Here is a 21,830-nt window from a genome sequence, read left to right on the forward strand (position 1 = left end):
AGAACAAGCATCATGACCAAGCCGTATTAACATGAAAAATCTTGATCTGTCTTTTGCGTATGTAATTGTAGTCCTCTTTAAACTTCTAAAATGTACTAGTCACTTTCACAGCTCTGTACCTTTGCTCTTGTCATCCCCTTAACTGGAATACTTTTCTTCTCTCTTTCTGCATTTAAAAATTCTACCCATCATTGGGAATTCCCTGGCAATCCAGTGGTTAGGACTCCGCACTCTCACTGCCGAGGGCCCAGGTTCAGTTCCTGGTCAGGGAACTAAGAGTGCACAAGCTGCACGACAAGGCCAAAAAAAAAGAAAAAAAAAAACTTCTACCCATCCTTAAATGGCCATCTAAAATCTCATCTCTTCTTTGAAGACTTTCTTGGTATCCCTCCTTCCCCTGCACAAAAGCAGAACTATTCCCTCCCTGTGGATCCAGAATACCTTGTCCCAGTCAGTAGCACACTTTTCCTACAGTATCATAGTTGCCTATGGTGTCAATCTCCCCAGCCAGGCTGCGTGCTTGCTGAGGCCCTGTACTCAAATTTGCCTTTGTAGCCCCAGAACCTGCCTATAGCAGGTATACAGTAAAAACTGGTTAAATTGTTCCAATCTAATTATATACACTATTGATACTACCAACAAGCAAAGAGGAGAGTTGAATTATAATTGAGTTGTTCAAAATTCTATTATTCTGTCATGAAGAAGAAGAAATAGGAAACTCCCAATTTCTTCAAACATATTGATTATGAAAATAATTAAACTGAATATACACTGAAGAGTTCTAAACCACTTACTGATGCAAAATATATAACACTCTCAAAGGTGTTTCTCAGTCTTCCTTGCTGTGGCCATTGCATTTCTTTTATTATGGATTAATTCTAGCTGCCAGCCATAATTAAAGAAAGCTGTCAGGTCCTAGAATGTAGAAATACAACGTCGATCACTATAAAGCACCTACTGTGAATAACCAAGTCCACGAGCTTATTAAAATAGGTTCTTAACAATACTGGTGAATTTCAAAGTTGAAGCACATCCCAAACCCATGCTTACTCTGCTAAACTAAGGACTGCTCACCTGTGCCTCCACCTGGGGGATCTAGAGCGTGACCGTGCCATCCTTTGACATGTGAGCCACTATCCACTTTTTACACTGCAAAGAAACACAGTATTAGCAAGTTTGTAGAAAGGGCCTGCAACATGCTCTAAAAACAGTGAATGCCACTGACAAAAAGTAATTTGAGCCCTCTGTGCCTCAGTTTCCTCATAGGACCCACCTTATTGGAATGTTGTAAGGATAAAATGAATTAGACCAAGGGTCAGCAAGCTTTTTCTGTAAAGGGCCAGAGAGTAACTACTTTAGGTTTTGCAGGCCATATAAAGGTCTCTATAACATTATCTTCTTCTTCTAAAAAAAATGCTTAAAAAATATAAAAACCATTCGGGCCACACAAAAACAGGGCCCAAAGGGCCCCAAATGCGTTGTAGTTTGTTGATCCCTGAGTTAAGTCATGAAAAGAGCTTAGAATATTGCCTGGCACACAGCAACTGCTAAATAAGTGTTTCAAAAAGAGGAAAAACTTCCCCAGAATTCCTCTATCTGAGCACAACCACTACGACCCCTTCCCAACTTTCGCTGTTGGTTATGTACATATAATCGCAGTTACGTTCATATAATCACAGTCAACGTCTTTAGGAATACTTGATATATCCTACTTTTAAAACTGTCGGATAATAAGAATTACAATGCCTAATTATCACACTAAATTGCCACCTAACTTCTATCAGATAAATATACCAAAACTTAATTAAGCATGATTAGACATTTAGTTTGCTTCTGATTTTTTGCTAAAACAAATAATGTCAAAAAAGTAAATTTTAAAAGACATATAAACTTGATTTTTTTTTAAGTGAATAGCCCAGTTTGCTTTTTTTTTTTTTTTAAAGAAATTCACGTTCTTTTTTATTTATTTATTTATTTATTTATGACTGTGTTGAGTCTCCGTTTCTGTGCGAGGGCTTTCTCTAGTTGCGGCAAGTGGGGACCACTCTTCATCGCGGTGCGCGGGTCTCTCACCATCGCGGCCTCTCTTGTTGCGGAGCACAGGCTCCAGACGCGCAGGCTCAGCAACCCTGGCTCACGGGCCCAGTTGCTCCGCGGCATGCGGGATCTTCCCAGACCAGGGCTCGAACCCGTGTCCCCTGCACTGGCAGGCAGATTCTCAACCACTGCGCCACCAGGGAAGCCCTAAACTTGATTTGTAAAATATTTTTCAGGCTTTAAAAGAAACTGATAGGTTTAGGAGCTGAATTTAAAAAAAACATGATTTGGGTATAATCTTTTATACTATTATTTACATTTCAGTACTCCTCAGTTTTTTTTTTTAACATTTTTTTAACATCTTTATTGGAGTATAATTGCTTTACAATGGTGTGTTAGTTTCTGCTTTATAACAAAGTAAATCAGTTATACGTATACATATGTTCCCATATCTCTTCCCTCTTGCGTCTCCCTCCCTCCCACCCTCCCTATCCAACCCCTCTAGGTGGTCTGAAACCACCGAGCTGATCTCCCTGTGCTATGCGGCTGCTTCCCACTACTATCTATTTTACGTTTGGTAGTGTATACATGTCCATGCCACTCTCTCACTTTGTCACAGCTTACCCTTCTCCCTCCCCATATCCTCAAGTCCATTCTCTAGCAGGTCTGTGTCTTTATTCCCATCTTGCCCCTAGGTTCTTCATGACTATTTTTTTTTCTTAGATTCCATATATATGTGTTAGCATACGGTATTTGTTTTCCTCTTTCTGACTTACTTCACTCTGTATGACAGACTCTAGGCCCATCCGCTTCACTACAAATATCTCAATTTCGTTTTTTATGGCTGAGTAATATTCCATTGTATATATGTGCCACATCTTCTTTATCCATTCATCCGTCGATGGACACTTAGGTTGCATCCATGTCCTGTTGTAAATAGTGTTATTTAATATTTACAGCTATTGTAAATAGTGCTGCAATGAACATTGTGGCACATGACTCTTTTTGAATTATGGTTTTCTCAGGGTATATGCCCAGTAGTGGGATTGCTGGGTCGTATGGTAGTTCTATTTTTAGGTTTCTAAGGAACCTCCATACTGTTCTCCAGAGTGGCTGTATCAATTTACATTCCCACCAACAGTGCAAGAGGGTTCCCTTTTCTCCACACCCTCTCCAGCATTTATTGTTTCTCGATTTTTTGATGATGGCCATTCTGACCGGTGTGAGATGATATCTCATTGTAGTTTTGATTTGCATTTCTCTAATGATTAATGATGTTGAGCATTCTTTCACGTGTCTGTTGGCAATCTGTATATCTTCTTTGGAGAAATGTCTATTTAGGTCTTCTGCCCATTTTTGGATTGGGTTGTTTGTTTTTTTGTTATTGAGCTGCATGAGCTGCTTGTAAATCTTGGAGATTAATCCTTTGTCAGCTGCTTCATTTGCAAATATTTTCTCCCATTCTGAGGGTTGTCTTTTGGTCTTGTTTATGGTTTCCTTTGCTGTGCAAAAGCTTTTTTTTTTCTTGAAGATTTTTTTTTAAATTTATTTATTTATTTATGGCTGTGTTGGGTCTTCGTTTCTGTGTGAGGGCTTTCTTCTAGTTGTGGCAAGTGGGGGCCACTCTTCCTCACGGTGCGCGGGCCTCTCACTATCGCGGCCTCTCTTGTTGCGGAGCACAGGCTCCAGACGCGCAGGCTCAGTAATTGTGGCTCACGGGCCCAGTTGCTCCGCGGCATGTGGGATCTTCCCAGACCAGGGCTCGAACCCGTGTCCCCTGCATTGGCAGGCAGATTCTCAACCACTGCGCCACCAGGGAAGCCCGCAAAGGCTTTTAAGTTTCATTAGGTCCCATTTGTTTACTTCTGTTTTTATTTCCACTTCTCTAGGAGCTGGGTCAAAAAGGATCTTGCTGTGATTTATGTCATAGAGTGTTCTGCCTATGTTTTTCCTCTAAGAGTTTTATAGTGTCTGGCCTTACATTTAGGTCTTTAATCCATTTTGAGTTTATTTTTGTGTATGGTGTTAGGGAATGTTCTAATTTCATTCCTTTACATGTACTTGTCCAGTTTTCCCAGCACCACTTATTGAAGAGGCTGTCTTTTCTCCACTGTATATGCCTGCCTCCTTTATCAAAGATAAGGTGACCATATGTGCGTGGGTTTATCTCTGGGATTTCTATCCTGTTCCATTGATCTATATTTCTGTTTTTGTGCCAGTACCATACTGTCTTGATTACTATAGCTTTGTAATATAGTCTGAAGTCAGGGAGCCTGATTCCTCCAGCTCCATTTTTCGTTCTCAAGATTGCTTTGGCCATTCGGGGTCTTTTGTGTTTCCATACAAATTGTGAAATTTTTTGTTCTAGTTCTGTGAAAAATGCCAGTGGTAGTTTGATAGGGATTGCATTGTATCTGTAGATTGCTTTGGGTAGTAGAGTCATTTTCACAATGTTGATTCTTCCAATCCAAGAACATGGTATATCTCTCCATTTATTTGTATCATCCTTAATTTCTTTCATCCGTGTCTTATTATTTTCTGCATACAGGTCTTTTGTCTCCTTAGGTAGGTTTATTCCTAGATATTTTATTCTTTTTGTTGCAGTGCTAAACGGGAGTGTTTTCTTAATTTCACTTTCAGATTTTTCATCATTAGTATATAGGAATGCCAGAGATTTCTGTGCATTCATTTTGTATCCTGCTACTTTACCAAATTCATTGATTAGCTCTAGTAGTTTTCTGGTAGCATCTTTAGGATTCTCTACGTAGATTATCACGTCATCTGCAAACAGTGACAGCTTTACTTCTTCTTTTCCGATTTGGATTCCTTTTATTTCTTTTTCTTCTCTGATTGCTGTGGCCAAAACTTCCAAAACTATGTTGAATAATAGTGGTGAGAGTGGGCAACCTTGTCTTGTTCCTGATCTTAGTGGAAATGGTTTCAGTTTTTCACCATTGAGGACGATGTTGGCTGTGGGTTTGTCATATATGGCCTTTATTATGTTGAGGAAAGTTCCCTCTATGCCTAGTTCCTGTAGGGTTTTTATCATAAATGGGTACTGAATTTTGTCAAAAGCTTTCTCTGCATCTATTGAGATGATCATATGGTTTTTCTCCTTCAATTTGTTAATGTGGTGTATCACGTTGATTGATTTGCATATATTGAAGAATCCTTGCATTCCTGGAATAAACCCCGTTTGATCATGGTGTAGGATCCTTTTAATATGCTGTTGGATTCTGTTTGCTAGTATTTTGTTGAGGATTTTTGCATCTATGTTCATCAGTGATATTGGCCTGTAGTTTTCTTTCTTTGTGACATCTTTGTCTGGTTTTGGTATCAGGGTGATGATGGCCTCGTAGAGTGAGTTTGGGAGTGTTCCTCCCTCTGCTATATTTTGGAAGAGTTTGAGAAGGATAGGTATTAGCTCTTCTCTAAATGTTTGATAGAATTCGCCTGTGAAGCCATCTGGTCCTGGGCTTTTGTTTGTTGGAAGATTTTTAATCACAGTTTCAATTTCAGTGCTTGTGATTGGCCTGTTCATATTTTCTATTTCTTCCTGGTTCAGTCTCGGCAGGTTGTGCATTCGTAAAACTTTGTCCATTTCTTCCAGGTTGTCCATTTTATTGGCATAGAGTTGCTTGCAGTAATCTCTCATGATCCTTTGTATTTCTGCAGTGTCAGTTGTTACTTCTCCTTTTTCAGTTCTAATTCTATTGATTTGAGTCTTCTCCCTGTTTTTCTTGATGAGTCTGGCTAATGGTTTATCAATTTTGCTTACCTTCTCAAAGAACCAGCTTTTAGTTTTATTGATCTTTGCTATCGTTTCCTTCATTTCTTTTTCATTTATTTCTGCTCTGATCTTTATGATTTCTTTCCTTCTGCTAACTTTGGGGTTTTTTTGGTTCTTCTTTCTCTAATTGCTTTAGGTGCAAGGTTAGGTTGTTTATTTGAGATGTTTCCTGTTTCTTAAGGTAGGATTGTATTGCTATAAACTTCCCTCTTACAACTGCGTTTGCTGCATCCCATAGGTTTTGGGTCATCGTGTCTCCATTGTCATTTGTTTCTAGGTATTTTTTGATTTCCTCTTTGACTCCTTCAGTGACCTCTTGGTTATTAAGTACTGTATTGTTTAGCCTCCATGTGTTTGTATTTTTTACAGATCTTTTACTGTAATTGATACCTAGTCTCATAGCGTTGTGGTCGGAAAAGATACTTGATACCATTTCAATTTTCTTAAATTTACCAAGGCTTGATTTCTGACCCAAGATATGATCTATCCTGGAGAATGTTCCATGAGCACTTGAGAAAAATGTGTATTCTGTTGTTTTTGGATGGAATGTCCTATAAATATCAATTAAGTCCATCTTGTTTAATGTATCATTTAAAGCTTGTGCTTCCTTATTTATTTTCATTTTGGATGATCTGTCCATTGGTGAAAGTGGGGTGTTAAAGTCCCCTACTATGACTGTGTTACTGTTGATCTCCTCTTTTATGGCTGTTAGTATTTGCCTTATGTATTGAGGTGCTCCTATGTTGGGTGCATAAATATTTACAATTGTTATATCTTCTTCTTGGATCGATCCCTTGATCATTATGTAGTGTCCTTCTTTGTCTCTTGTAATAGTCTTTATTTTAAAGTCTATTTTGTCTGATATGAGAATTGCTACTCCAGCTTTCTTTTGATTTCCATTTGCATGGAATATCTTTTTCCGTCCCCTCACTCTCAGTGTGTATGTGTCCCTAGGTCTGAAGTGGGTCTCTTGTAGACAGCATATATACGGGTCTTGCTTTTGTATCCATTCAGCCAGTCTGTGTCTTTTGGTGGGAGCATTTAATCCATTTACATTTAAGGTAATTATTGATATGTATGTTCCTATTCCCATTTTCTTAATTGTTTTGGGTTTGTTATTATAGGTCTTTTCCTTCTCTTGTGTTTCTTGCCTAGAGAAGTTCCTTTAGCATTTGTTGTAAAGCTGGTTTGGTGGTGCTTAACTCTCTCAGCTTTTGCTTGTCTGTAAAGGTTTTAATTTCTCCATCAAATCTGAATGAGATCCTTGCTGGGTAGAGTAATCTTGGTTGTAGGTTTTTCTCCTTCATCACTTTAAATATGTCCTGCCACTCCCTTCTGGCTTGCACCGTTTCTGCTGAAAGATCAGATGTTAACCTTATGGGGATTCCCTGGTGTGTTATTTGTTGTTTTTCCCTTGCTGCTTTTAATATGTTTTCTTTGTATTTAATTTTTGATAGTTTGATTAATATGTGTCTTGGCGTGTTTCTCCTTGGATTTATCCTGTATGGGACTCTCTGTGCTTCCTCGACTTGATTAACTATTTCCTTTCCCATATTAGGGAAGTTTTCAGCTATCATCTCTTCAAATATTTTCTTAGTCCCTTTCTTTTTCTCTTCTTCCTCTGGGACCCCTATAATTCGAATGTTGGTGCATTTAATGTTGTCCCAGAGGTCTCTGAGACTGTCCTCAGTTCTTTTCATTCTTTTTTCTTTATTCTGCTCTGCAGTAGTTATTTCCACTCTTTTATCTTCCAGGTCACTTATCCGTTCTTCTGCCTCAGTTATTCTGCTATTGATCCCTTCTAGAGTATTTTTAATTTCATTTATTGTGTTGTTCATCATTGCTTGTTTCTTCTTTAGTTCTTCTAGGTCCTTGTTAAATGTTTCTTGCATTTTGTCTATTCTATTTCCAAGATTTTGGATCATCTTTACTATCATTATTCTGAATTCTTTTTCAGGTAGATTGCCTATTTCCTCTTCATTTGTTAGGTCTGGTGGGTTTTTACCTTGCTCCTTCATCTGCTGTGTGTTTTTCTGTCTTCTCATTTTGCTTATCTTACTGTGTTTGGGGTCTCCTTTTTGCAGGCTGCAGGTTCGTAGTTCCTGTTGTTTTTGGTGTCTGTCCCCAGTAGCTAAGGTTGGTTCAGTGGGTTGTGTAGGCTTCCTGGTGGAGGGGACTAGTGCCTGTGTTCTGGTGGATGAAGCTGGATCTTGTCTTTCTGGTGGGCAGGTCCACGTCTGGTGGTGTGTTTTGGAGTGTCTCTGGCCTTATTATGATTTTAGGCGGCCTCTCTGCTAATGGGTGGGGTTGTGTTCCTGTCTTGTTAGTTGTTTGGCATAGCGTGTCCAGCACTGTAGCTTGCTGGTTGTTGAGTGAAGCTGGGTCTTGGTGTTGAGATGGAGATCTCTGGGAGATTTTCGCCGTTTGATATTACGTGGAGCTGGGAGGTCTCTTGTGGACCAGTGTCCTGAAGTTGGCTCTCCTACCTCAGAGGCACAGCACTGACTCCTGGCTGGAGCACCAAGAGCCTTTCATCCACACGCCTCAGAATAAAAGGGAGAAAAAATAGAAAGAAAGAAAGAAAAAGGATAAAATAAAATAAAGTTACTAAAATAAAAAATATTAAGAAAAAAACTTTTTAAAAAGTTAAAAAACAAACAAACAAAAACGGATGGACAGAACCCTAGGGCAAATGGTGAAAGCGAAGCTATACAGACAAAATCTCACACAGAAGCATACACATACACACTCACAAGAAGAGGAAAAGGGGAAAAAATAATATATCTTGCTCCCAAAGTCCACCTCCTCAATTTGGGATGATTCGTTGTCTATTCAGGTATTCCACAGATGCAGGGTACATCAAGTTGACTGTGGAGATTTAATCCGCTGCTCCTGAGGCTGCTGGGAGGGATTTCCCTTTCTCTTCCTTGTTCGCACAGCTCCCGGGGTTCAGCTTTGGATTTGGCCCCGCCTCTGCGTGTAGGTCGCCTGAGGCGTCTGTTCTTCGCTCAGACAGGACAGGGTTAAAGGAGCAGCTGATTCGGGGGCTCTGGCTCCCTCAGGCCGGGGGGAGGGAGGGGTACGGATGTGGGGCGAGCCTGCGGCGGCAGAGGCCGGCATGACGTTGCAGCAGCCTGAGGTGCGCTGTGTGTTCTCCCGGGGAATTTGTCCCTGGATCACGGGAGCCTGGCAGTGGCGGGCTGCACAGGCTCCAGGAGGGGAGGTGTGGAGAGTGACCTGTGCTCGCACACAGGCTTCTTGGTGGCAGCAGCAGCAGCCTTAGCGTCTCATGCCCGTCTCTGGTGTCCGCGCTGATAGCCGCGGCTCGCGCCCGTCTCTGGAGCTCCTTTAAGCAGCACTCTTAATCCCCTCTCCTCGCACACCAGGAAACAAAGAGGGAAGAAAAAATCTCCTGCCTCTTCGGCAGGTCCAGACTTTTTCCCCGGACTGCCTCCCGGCTAGCCGTGGTGCACTAACCCCTTCAGGCTGTGTTTACGCTGCCAACCCCAGCCCTTTCCCTGCGATCCGACCGAAGCCCGAGCCTCAGCTCCCAGCCCCCGCCTGCCCCGGTGGGTGAGCAGACAAGCCTCTCGGGCTGGTGAGTGCTGGTCGGCACCGATCCTCTGTGCGGGAATCTCTCCGCTTTGCCCTCCGCACCAGTTGCTGCGCTCTCCTCCGTGGCTCCGAAGCTTCCCCCCTCCGCCACCCGCAGTCTCCGCCCGCGAAGGGGCCTCCTAGTATGTGGAAACCTTTCCTCCTTCACAGCTCCCTCCCACTGGTGCAGGTCTCGTCCCTATTCTTTTGTCTCTGTTTTTTCTTTCTTCTTTTGCCCTACCCAGGTACGTGGGGAGTTTCTTGCCTTTTTGGAGGTCTGAGGTCTTCTGCCAGCGTTCAGTGGGTGTTCTATAGGAGAAGTTCCACGTGTAGATGTATTTCTGATGTATCTGTGGGGAGGAAGGTGATCTCTCCGCCATCTTCTCCGACCACCTCTTGCTCAGTTTTGATACTATAATTAAGTAGTGCCCAACTTACTGGCTCCAAACCCCTGATGGCTTTCAAAATTACTGCCACGGGCCCATGAATAATACATACAGCCACCATACACAGACTACAGAATGAATAAGTGTATGTCTCATATATTAGAACCTCTATTTTGCAAATTTCTGAAGATACTATGGCCACTGTTAAAATATAAATGGCTTCTTGTCACTATGTAGTTTTTCCACTGACTGATACAAAAAGTATAACTATGTGGACATTGGTTTGAAAAGGGATTCCTCATAGTCAAACATTTGCAAACTACTGTTATAATAAATTTCAGAAGGAAGTAATAGTATATAAGATCAAACGACTTGAACTAGATCACTCACCAGAAGTACATTCAATTCAATTCATTTAGTTATACACTGCTTCTTTCCAAAAAGAATGTGAGGCTAGGAAGAACAATTAGGTCAGATGTACTATGAAATTAAGACACTAAAGGGCAAAGTGTTTTCTTAGTAACTACAAATATAAAAATGTTCATTGCAGCTCTATTTACAATAGCTAGGACATGGAAGCAACCTAAGTGTCCATCGACAGATGAATGGATAAAGAAGATGTGGCACATATATACAATGGAATGTTACTCAGCAATAAAAAGGAAAGAAATTGAGTTATTTGTAGTGAGGTGGATGGACCTAGAGTCTGTCATACAGAGTGAAGTAAGTCAGAAAGAGAAAAACAAATACCGTATGCTAACACATATATATGGAATCTAAAAAAAAAACAAAAAAAAGGTCCTGAAGAACCTAGGGGCAAGACGGGAATAAAGACGCAGACCTACTAGAAAATGGACTTGAGGACACAGGGAAGACACATGGACATATATACACTACCAAATGTAAAATAGATAGCTAGTGGGAAGCAGCTGCATAGCACAGGGAGATCAGCTCGGTGCTTTGTGACCAGCTAGAAGGGTGGGATAGGGAGGGTGGGAGGGAGGGAGATGCAAGAGGGAAGAGATATGGGGATATATGTATATGTATAACTGATTCACTTCATTATAAAGCAGAAACTAACACACCATTGTAAAGCAATCATACTCCAATAAAAATGTTAAAAAAAAAAAGTATTCATTTAACAAATGTTACTGAGTACCTATTATTTGGCAGGCACTGTTCTGGGGAGACAGCAGGGAAGAGAAACAGGAAAAACTTCCTGCCCTCCTGGAGCTTACATTCTACTGAGGGATCTTATAATTTAATTAAAGAAGCTTTGGGTATATACCTATTAAATTGAACAAATATAATAAACCCAAAGGTTGTGGGGGAGACACCAAATACTGTTGGTGATGATGAAAAAGTATATCTTTCCCAGAGGGTAATTTTTTTATCCATTTTATTTTTTGCAAAACACTTACTGATATACAATTCACATACCGTACAATTCACCTATTTAAGTGTACAGTTCAATGTTTTTTACTATATTAACAGGGATGCATAACCATCACCACAATCTAATTTTGGAACATTTTCATCCCCTCTAAAAGAAACCCCATTAGCAGTCACTCCCCATTCCTCTCCTCCTTAGATTAGCCGCTGAGAACCAGTAATCTACTTTCGGTTCCTATGTATTTACTTACTCTTTACCTTTCATATAAACGGAATCATACAAATATGTGATTCTTTGTGACTGGCTTCTTTCCCTTAGCATAATGTTTTCAAGGGTTTTACCATATATCAGTATTTCATCCTTTTTACGGCTGAATAATATTCCATTGTATGGGTACACGACATTTTAAGATTCATTGATCTCTCAATGGACATTTGGGTTGTTTCTATTTTTTTGGTTATTATGAATAATGCTGCTATGAACATTTGTGTACAACTTTTTGTGTAGACACAGTTTTTCGTTTCTCTTGGGTATAAACCTAGGAGTAGAAATGCTGGGTCATACAATAACTCTGTGTTTAACTTCTTGGGAGACTGCCAAACTTTTCCAAAGCAGCTACATCATTTTACATTCCCACCAGCAATGTATGAAGGTTCCAATTTTTCCACATCCCCACTAACATTTGTTATTGTCTGTCTCTTTGATTATAGCCATCCTAGTGGGAGTGAAGTGGTTCCTCACCACAGTTTTGATTTGCCTATCCCTAATGATAGGTAACCTTGGAATATGTAAGAAATCATGAAACTAATCATGCCTACTTTCTTTTAAACTAATAATTTCAGTTTAAATGTATTATTCTAAGGTAATAATTTAAAAGAAAAAAGCAGCTATATATACTAAGATGTTTATATAAGCTTCATTTATAACAGGAAAGAAAAAAATCCACCCAAACTAGTTATAACCCAAATGCCCAACAATCAGTAAAAGATTAAACAAATTTAAAATACATACATCTAGTCACTCCCTACCTTTCTCCTAGCCTTATATATGTCTTTTCCTCCACATATCCTATTAGTCCACCACAGCAAACTACTTGCTTTTCCCTGATCAGGCTGTTCTGTTCATATCACATAGATGGCTTTCCCTCACTCTGCCTGACAAATCCCTATTCTTTTAGGACTGTTTGACCATAACCTTCCCTGAAATTCTTTCCTTGACTTTCTTTCTTTCCCCCTGAGTTTCTTTCTTCTTGGGAATTCTGAGTTTATTCTGCAATTATTTCAATACATTGTGATTATTTGTTTACTTAATTATATTTATTTCAACAGGCAAAAGACTCCAAAGAGCACATCACAGAACAGAAAACTCAAATGACCTATGGACATCTGAGACGTTCAACCTCAATAGTAACTGAGTAAATACCAATTCAGATCATAACCATGCCACACCTGTCAGAATGACAAAAAACAAACAAACAAAAAAACCCTGAAGTTGCATATTCCAGAGTGTTGGTGAGGCTGTGGAAAGATGGGGACTCTCGTACACTGCTAAGGAGGTGAGTATACACATTTATAACCACTTTGGAAGGGGTTGGCAGTACCCGTTAAACTTGAACACGCTCATATCCTACGACTCAGCAGTTCCACTCAGGGATAGACCTTAGAGTGGTGGTTCTCCAACTTTAGTGCACTGCAAAATAACCTGAAAGGCTGGTTACAACACAGAATGCTGGGTTCTCTTCTGGGGTGGGCCCCACTTCTAGCAAGTTCCCAGGTGATGCGGATTCTGCTGGCTCTAGGACTATAAAACTACTGATTTAAAGGGAAAGGTGTAGGTCATTTGGGAGAAAATGTTTACAAGTGAGACTTACTGGTTATGTGAGAAAAAAGGTATTACTTAGAATATTTTCCTCTGCTAATATTAAAATTAGCTTTATTAAAATTCAAACTAGTAGATAGCCTCATCCACCACGGGGCAGACAGCAGAAGCAAGAACTACAATCCTGCAGCCTGTGGAACAAAAACCACATTCACAGAAAGACAGACAAGATGAAAAGGCAGAGGGTTATGTACCAGATGAAGGAACAAGATAAAACCCCAGAAAAACAACTAAATGAAATGGAGGTAGGCAATCTTCCAGAAAAAGAACTCAGAATAATGATAGTGAAGATGCTCCAGGACCTCGGAAAAAGAATGGAGGCAAAGATCCAGAAGATGTGAGAAATGTTTAACAAAGATCTAGAAAAATTAAAGAACAAACAAACAGAGATGACCAATACAATAACTGAAATGAAAACTACACTAGAAGGAATCAATAGCAGAATAACTGAGGCAGAAGAACGGATAAGTGACCTGGAAGACAGAATGGTGGAATTCACTGCTGCGGAACAGAATAAAGAAAAAAGAATGAAAAGAAATGAAGACAGCCTAAGAGACCTCGGGGACAACATTAAACGCAACAACATTCGCATTATAGGGGTCCCAGAAGGAGAAGAGAGGGAAAGGACCCGAGAAAAGAGCTGGAGAGATCAGAGTCAAAAACGTCCCTAACACGGGAAAGGAAATAGCCACCCAAGTCCAGGAAGCGCAGAGAGTCCCATACAGAATAAACCCAAGGAGAAACACGCCGAGACACATAGTAATCAATTTGGCAAAAATCAAAGACAAAGAAAAATTATGGAAAGCAGCAAGGGAAAAACGACAAATAACATACAAGGGAACTCCCATAAGGTTAACAGCTGATTTCTCAGCAGAAACTCTACAAGCCAGAAGGGACTGGCATGATATACTTAAAGTGATGAAAGGCAAGAACCTACAACCAAGATTACTCTAGCCGGCAAGGATCTCATTCAGATTCGATGGAGAAATCAAAAGCTTTACATGTGTTTGCCAACAAACACATGAAAGAATGCTCAACATCATTAATCATTAGAGAAATGCAAATCAAAACTACAATGAGGTATCATCTCACACCAGTTAGAATGGCCATCATCAAAAAATCGAGAAACAATAAATGCTGGAGAGGGTGTGGAGAAAAGGGAACACTCTTGCACTGTTGGCGGGAATGTAAACTGATACAGCCACTATGGAGAACAGTATGGAGGTTCCTTAAAAAACTAAAAATACAACTACCAGATGACCCAGCAATCCCACTACTGGGCATATACCCTGAGAAAACCATAATTCAAAAAGAGTCATGTACCAAAATGTTCATTGCAGCTCTATTTACAATAGCCAGGACCTGGAAGCAACCTAAGTGTCCATCGACAGATGAATGGATAAAGAAGATGTGGCACATATATATATTGGAATATTAGTCAGCCATAAAAGGAAACGAAATTGAGTTATTTGTAGTGAGGTGGATGGAGTTAGCGTCTGTCATACAGAGTGAAGTAAGTCATAAAGATAAAAACAAATACCGTATGCTAACACATATATACGGAATCTAAGGAAAAAAAAAAAAAGGTCATGAAGAACCTAGTGGCAAGACGGGAATAAAGACACAGACCTACTAGAGAATGGACTTGACAATATAGGGAGGGGGAAGGGTAAGCTGTGACAAAGTGAGAGAGTGGCATGGACATATAAACACTACCAAACGTAAAATAGATAGCTAGTGGGAAGCAGCCGCATAGCACAGGGAGATCAGCTCGGTGGTTTGTGACCACCTAGAAGGGTGGGATAGGGAAGGTGGGAGGGAGGGAGACACAAGCGGGAAGAGATATGGGAACATATGTATATGTATAACTGATTCACTCTGTTATAAAGCAGAAACTAACACACCATTGTAAAGCAATTATACTCCAATAAAGATGTTAAAAAACAAAAAAACAAACAAACCCAAAACAATTAAGAAAATGGTCATAGGAACATACATATCGATAACTACCTTAAATGTGAATGGATTAAGTGCTCCAACCAAAAGACACAAGCTTGCTGAATGGATGCAAAAACAACACCCATATATATGCTGTCTACAAGAGACCCACTTCAGACCTAGGGACACATACAGACTGAAAGTGAGGGGATGGAAAAAGATATTCCATGCAAATGGAAATCAGAAGAAAGCTGGAGTAGCAGTACTCCTATCAGATGAAATAGACTTTGAAATAAAGAATGTTACAAGAGACAAGGAAGGACACTACCTAATGATCAAGGGATCAATCCAAGAAGAAGATATAACAATTATAAATATATATGCACCCAACATAGGAGCACTTCAATACATAAGGCAACGGCTAACAGCTCTAAAAGAGGAAATCGACAGGAACACAATAACAGTGGGGGACTTTAACACCTCACTTACACCAATGGACAGATCATCCAAACAGAAAATCAATATGGAAACACAAGCTTTAAATGACACAGTAGACCAGACAGATTTAATTGATATTTATAGGACATTCCATCCAAAAACAGCAGATTACACTTTCTTCTCAAGTGCGCACGGAACATTCTCCAGGATAGCTCACATCTAGGGTCACAAATCAAGCCTCAGTAAATTTAAGAAAATTGAAATCATGAGATTAGAAATCAATTACAGGGAAAAATACGTAAAACACACAAAACACATGGAGGCTAAACAATACGTTACTAAATAACCAAGAGATCACTGAAGAAATCAAAGAGGAAATCAAAAAATACCTAGAGACAAAAGACAATGAAAACACGAAGATCCAAAACCTATGGGATGCAGCAAAAGCAGTTCTAAGACGGAAGTTTATAGCTATACGAGCCTACCTCAAGAAACAAGAAAAATCTCAAGTAAACAATCTAACCTTACACTTAAAGGAACTAGAGAAAGAAGAACAAACAAAACCCAAAGTTAGCAGAAGGAAAGAAATCATAAAGATCAGAGCAGAAATAAATGAAATAGAAACAAAGAAAACAATAGCAAAGATCAATAAAACTAAAAGCTGGTTCTTTGAAAAGATAAACAAAATTGATAAACCATTAGCCAGACTCATCAAGAAAAAGAGGGAGAGGACTCAAATCAATAAAATGAGAAACGAAAATGGAGACGTTACAACAGACACCACAGAAATACAAAGCATCCTAAGAGACTACTACAAGCAACTCTATGCCAATAAAATGGACAACCTGGAAGAAATGGACAAATTCTTAGAAAGGTATAACCTTCCAAGACTGAACCGGGAAGAAACAGAACATATGAACAGACCAATCACAAGTAATGAAATTGAAACTGTGATTAAAGATCTTCCAACAAACAGAAGTCCAGGACCAGATGGCTTCACAGGTGAGTTCTATCAAACATTTAGAGAAGAGCTAACACCCATCCTTCTCAAACCCTTCCAAAAAACTGCGGAGGAAGGAATACTCCCAAACTCATTCTATGAGGCCACCATCACCCTGATACCAAAACCAGACAAAGACACTACAAAAAAAAGAAAATTACAGACCAATATCACTGATGAACGTAGATGTAAAAATCCTCAACAAAATACCAGCAAACAGAATCTAACAACACATTAAAAGGATCATACACCACGATCAAGTGGGATTTATCCCAGGGATGCAAGGATTCTTCAATATACGCAAATCAATCAATGTGATACACCATATTAACAAATTGAAGAATAAAAACCATATGATCATCTCAATTGATGCAGAAGAAGCTTGTGACAAAATTCAACACCCATTTATGATAAAAACTCTCCAGAAAGTGGGAATAGAGGGAACCTACTTCAACATAATAAAGGCCATATACGACACACCCACAGCAAACATCATTCTCAATGGTGAAAAACTGAAAGCATTTCCTCTTAGATCAGGAACAAGGCAAGGATGTCCATTCTCACCACTATTATTCAACATAGTTTTGGAAGTCCTAGCCACGGCAATCAGAGAAGAAAAAGAAATAAAAGGAATCCAAATTGGAAAAGAAGAAGTAAAACTGTCACTGCTTACAGATGACATGATACTATACACAGAGAATCCTAAAGATGCCACCAGAAAACTACTAGAGCTAATCAATGAATTTGGTAAAGTTGAAGGATACAAAATTAATGTACAGCAATCTCTTGCATTCCTATACACTAATGATGAAAAATCTGAAAGAGACATTAAGGAAACACTCCCACTTACCACTGCAACAAAAAGAACAAAATACCTAGGAATAAACCTACCTAGGAAGACAAAAGACCTGTATGCAGAAAACTATAAGACACTGATGAAAGAAATTAAAGGTGATACCAACAGATGGAGAGATATACCATGTTCTTGGATTGGAAGAATCAATATTGTGAAAATGACTATACTACCCAAAGCAATCTACAGATTCAATGCAATCCCTATCAACTTACCAATGGCATTTTTTACAGAACTAGAAGAAAAAATCTTAAAATCTGTATGGAGACACAAAAGACGCCGAATAGCCAAAGCAGCCTTGAGGTAGAAAAAAGGAGCTGGAGGAATCAGACGCCCTGACTTCAGACTATACTACAAAGCTACAGTAATCCAGACAATACGGTACTGGCACAAAAACAGACATATAGATCCATGGAACAGGATAGAAAGCCCAGAGATAAACCCACGCACCTGTGGTCAACTAATCTATGACAAAGGAGGCAAGGATATACAATGGAGAAAAGACAGTCTCTTCAATAAGTGGTGCTGGGAAAACTGGACAGCTACATGTAAAAGAATGAAATTAGAACACTCTCCAACACCATACACAAAAATAAACTCAAAATGGATTAGAGACCTAAATGTAAGACCAGACACTATAAAACTCTTAGAGGAAAACATAGGAAGAACAGTCTTTGACATAAATCACAGCAAGATCTTTTTTGATCCACCTCCTAGAGTAATGGAAATAAAAACAGACAAATGGGACCTAATGAAACTTCCAAGCTTTTGCACAGCAAAGGAAATCATAAATAAGTCAAAAAGACAACCCTCAGAATGGGAGAAAATATTTACAAATGAATCAACGGACAAAGGATTAACCTGCAAAATATATAAACAGCTCGTGCAGCTCAATATTAAAAAAAAAAAACAACCCAATCCAAAAATGGGCAGAAGACCTAAATAGACATTTCTCCAAAGAAGACATACAGATGGCCAAGAAGCACATGAAAAGCTGCTCAACATCACTAATTATTAGAGAAATGCAAATCAAAACTACAGTGAGGTATCACCTCACACCAGTTAGAATGGGCATCATCAGAAAATCTACAAACAACAAATGCTGGAGAGGGTGTGGAGAAAAGGGAACCCTCTTGCACTCTTGGTGGGAACGTAAATTGATACAGCCACTATGGAGAACAGTATGGAGGTTCCTTAAAGAACTAGAAATAGAATTACTATATGACCCAGCAATCCCACTACTGGGCATATACCCAGAGAAAACCATAATTCAAAAAGACACATGCACCCCAATGTCCATTGCAGCACTATTTACAATAGCCAGGTCATGGAAGCAACCTAAATGCCCATCAATAGACGAATGGATATAGGAGATGTGGTACATATATACAATGGAATATTACTCAGCCATAAAAAGGAACGAAATTGGGTCATTTGTAGAGATGTGGATCCATCTAGAGACTGTCATACAGAGTGAAGTAAGTCAGAAAGAGAAAAACAAATATCGTATATTAACGCATATATGTGGAACCTAGAAAATGGTACAGATGAACCGGTTTTCAGAGCAGAAATTGAGACACCGATGTAGAGAAAAAAACGTATGGACACCAAGGGGGGAAAGCGGCGGGGGGTGGGGGTTGTGGTGGGATGAATTGGGAGATTGGGATTGACATGTATACACTGATGTGCATAAAATGGATGACTAACAAAAAAAAAATTCAAACTATTCACTCAAAAATGGGTGAATTTTATTGCATATAAATTATACCTCAAAGCTGTAAAAAAGTTAGCTTTGGGGTGATGAAAGTGCTGTAAGATTAGAGCAGATATTATGGAGATGGTTGCACAACTCTGCAAACATACCAAAAATCACTGAATTGTACATTTTAAACCTGTAAAATATATCTCAATAAAGCTTTTTTTTTTTTAAAGTTAACTTTATTTGCATTTGCTTTTCGGGTGCATCAGCTAGTAATGAACAGTAGTAGCTCAGGGGCTTAATGCATAAGAGAGGAGAGTTAATTTAAACCCTAGAGTCTGAGCTAAGATGGTTTTTACATTTTTTAAGTGTTGTTTAAAAAGAAGAAGAATATGCAACAGAGACTGTATGTGGCCCACAAAGCCTAAAATATTTACTATCTGGTCCTTTACAAAAAAGATTGCTGATCCCTGATTTAAACTAACTTACTTGTGACTAGCAAAGTTAATCAAAGGAAGCTTTAAGACAGAGAGGGCGAGAAAAAAAAAAAAAAAAGGCAGAAACACCAGCAGGGTTTGTGACTGGGGAGAAGGAGATGTCAATTACAAAAGAGAAATTCATTTATACTCCTCCTTCGGAGTGAACTGTGTAGGGGCAGTGAGTGAATTTGTGTGCCCTTGAACATGGAAAGATGACTGGACAGCAGGGGCATCCACTCCCAGGAGGATGCTGAAGGGGATGCTGGTGTCAAAAAAGGCCACCCCAACCAGGACAGAACTGGACACATCCCCTCACCCAGCTGAAAGCAATTCTCCTCTTCTTCCATGACATCACTTCCCCCTCTCCATTAGGTCCCACCCATCACCCTACTACCTCTCTCTCCATTTACAACCAGATTCCTCAAAGGGCTGACTGTATACCACAGTCATTCTCTCCCATTCTTCTCCTCCCATTCTACTTGGCCCCTCACCAATCTACCTTTCCACTCCACCAAACTGCTCCAGTCAAGATCGCTAACGAAATCCATGTTACTAAATCCAATGGCTATTTTCCCTCCTTCTCCTGGATCTACCAGCAGCACTTGATGGTCAATCACACCTTCCTCCCAGAAACATTTTCTTCACTTGGATTCCAGAATACTACACTTTCCTGGTTTTCCTCCTACCTCTAACAATGCTTTCTGTCTCCTTTGCTGGTTTTTCCTCACCTCCCCCCTCATCAGCCTGACCCCTAAATAGTGAACACAGTCTTCCTCTAAATAGTGACTTTAGTCTTTGACTTCTCATTGTCTACACTCTCTTCCCAGTCTGCACTTTCCTTCAGTCTCATGGCTTTAAATACTCTCTATATACTAACAACCCCCAAATTGACATCTCCAGCCCTCACCTATCCTCTGTGTTGCCGTCTTCCACATCCAAAAGCCTATTGGATGCTGTAAACATGTCCAAGAGCAAACTCCTGACCTTCCTCCAAAATCTGCTCCTCCCAAGGTCTGTTCCACCTCAATAAATGGCAACTCTATCCTTAGAGTTTTCAACAAAGAGGAAACATAACTGTCCAATAAACATACAAAAAGACATTCAACACTACCTACTAGGAAGATAAAATTAAAACAAGGAGATACCATTTCATACTCATTAGATTTGCAAAAATTTTAGTCTGATGATCCCCATGTGTTTACGAGAAAGTGGAAAAAGAGAATTTCTCAACTGAGGAAAATTCCTCCCCAAAAAAACATGAAGCAGAAGAAAACTCTAACTGTATACTCTAAACAGAATTAAATATATCCAAAAGCATTTAGGAATACATATTTTTTAAAACTCACCTTGAATCAGAAATTTAAAAACTAAGAACAGAAACATACCAAAAAACATAGTGATATGACAGAAAAAAAAATTAATCGAACTAAGGGGAAAGAATGGGAGAAAAAGACTAAATTATCTCAGAAGTGAAGAATAAATTACAAGGTGCCCAAGGGAAAATAAACTCAAAAGAAATGATGCAGCCACTTAGGAAAACAGTCTGGCAGTTCCTTAAGAAATTAAACATAGAGTTACCATATGACCCAGCAATTCAAATCCTAGGTATACACCCAAAAGAAATAAAAATATATGTCTGCATAAAAACTTGTACACAAATGCTCATAACAGCATTATTCACAAGAGCCAAAATGTAGAAACAATTCAAATGTTCATTGAGAGATGAATGAATAAACAAAATGTAGTATCCCTGTACAATGGAATATTATCTGGCCATAAAAATATCTGGCCATAAAAAGGAATGAAGTACTGACACACAGTCAAACAGGGATGAAGCTTGAAATCATTATGCTAAGGGAAAGAAGCTAGTCGCAAAAGACCACATATTGTATGATTGCTTTATATGAAAGGTCCAGAATAGGCAAATCCATAGAGACAGAAAGTAGATTGGTGGTTGCCTAGGTGCGGTGGGGGGAGGGGGGCATTGGGGGGAGTGGGCACAGGGTTTCTTTTTGGTGGGATGAATATGTTCTAACACTAGACTGTGATGATGGTTACACAACTCTGTGAATATACTAAAAAAACACTGAATTGTAGACTTTTAAATGGGTGAATTGTGTGGTATGTTAATTATATCTCAGTAAAGCTGTTACCAAAAAAAAAAAAAAAAAAATCAACTGACAGAGATCCCATACTAAATGTGAGTTCAGCATTTACAAGTGCAAAGAATTGCCCACGAAAGCCCTTACAACAAAGACGCCACGCTGGCAGCACAGAACGGGACCAAGTTAGAGCCCACAGAACAAGAGGGCGGTCAGCAGTTCAGAGGAAGCCAGACCTCAGGA

General features: G+C 39.5%; 1 protein-coding gene across 9 annotated transcripts in view; it reads right to left on the minus strand.

Moving 5' to 3' along the window:
- The window catches only part of BCLAF3 (BCLAF1 and THRAP3 family member 3), a 67,203-nt gene that overhangs the window by 40,220 nt on the left and 5,153 nt on the right, over window positions 1-21,830 (minus strand). For all 9 annotated transcript variants that reach the window (XM_068533981.1, XM_068533977.1, XM_068533980.1 and 6 more), the window contains one exon: window positions 1,075-1,149. In XM_068533981.1, coding sequence (XP_068390082.1) covers window positions 1,075-1,115 — 41 coding nt within the window. In that variant the 5' untranslated portion in view covers window positions 1,116-1,149. The remainder of the gene's footprint in view (window positions 1-1,074; window positions 1,150-21,830) is intronic.

The sequence above is a fragment of the Eschrichtius robustus genome, chromosome X (assembly GCF_028021215.1).
Source record: "Eschrichtius robustus isolate mEscRob2 chromosome X, mEscRob2.pri, whole genome shotgun sequence".
Taxonomy (NCBI): domain Eukaryota; kingdom Metazoa; phylum Chordata; class Mammalia; order Artiodactyla; family Eschrichtiidae; genus Eschrichtius; species Eschrichtius robustus.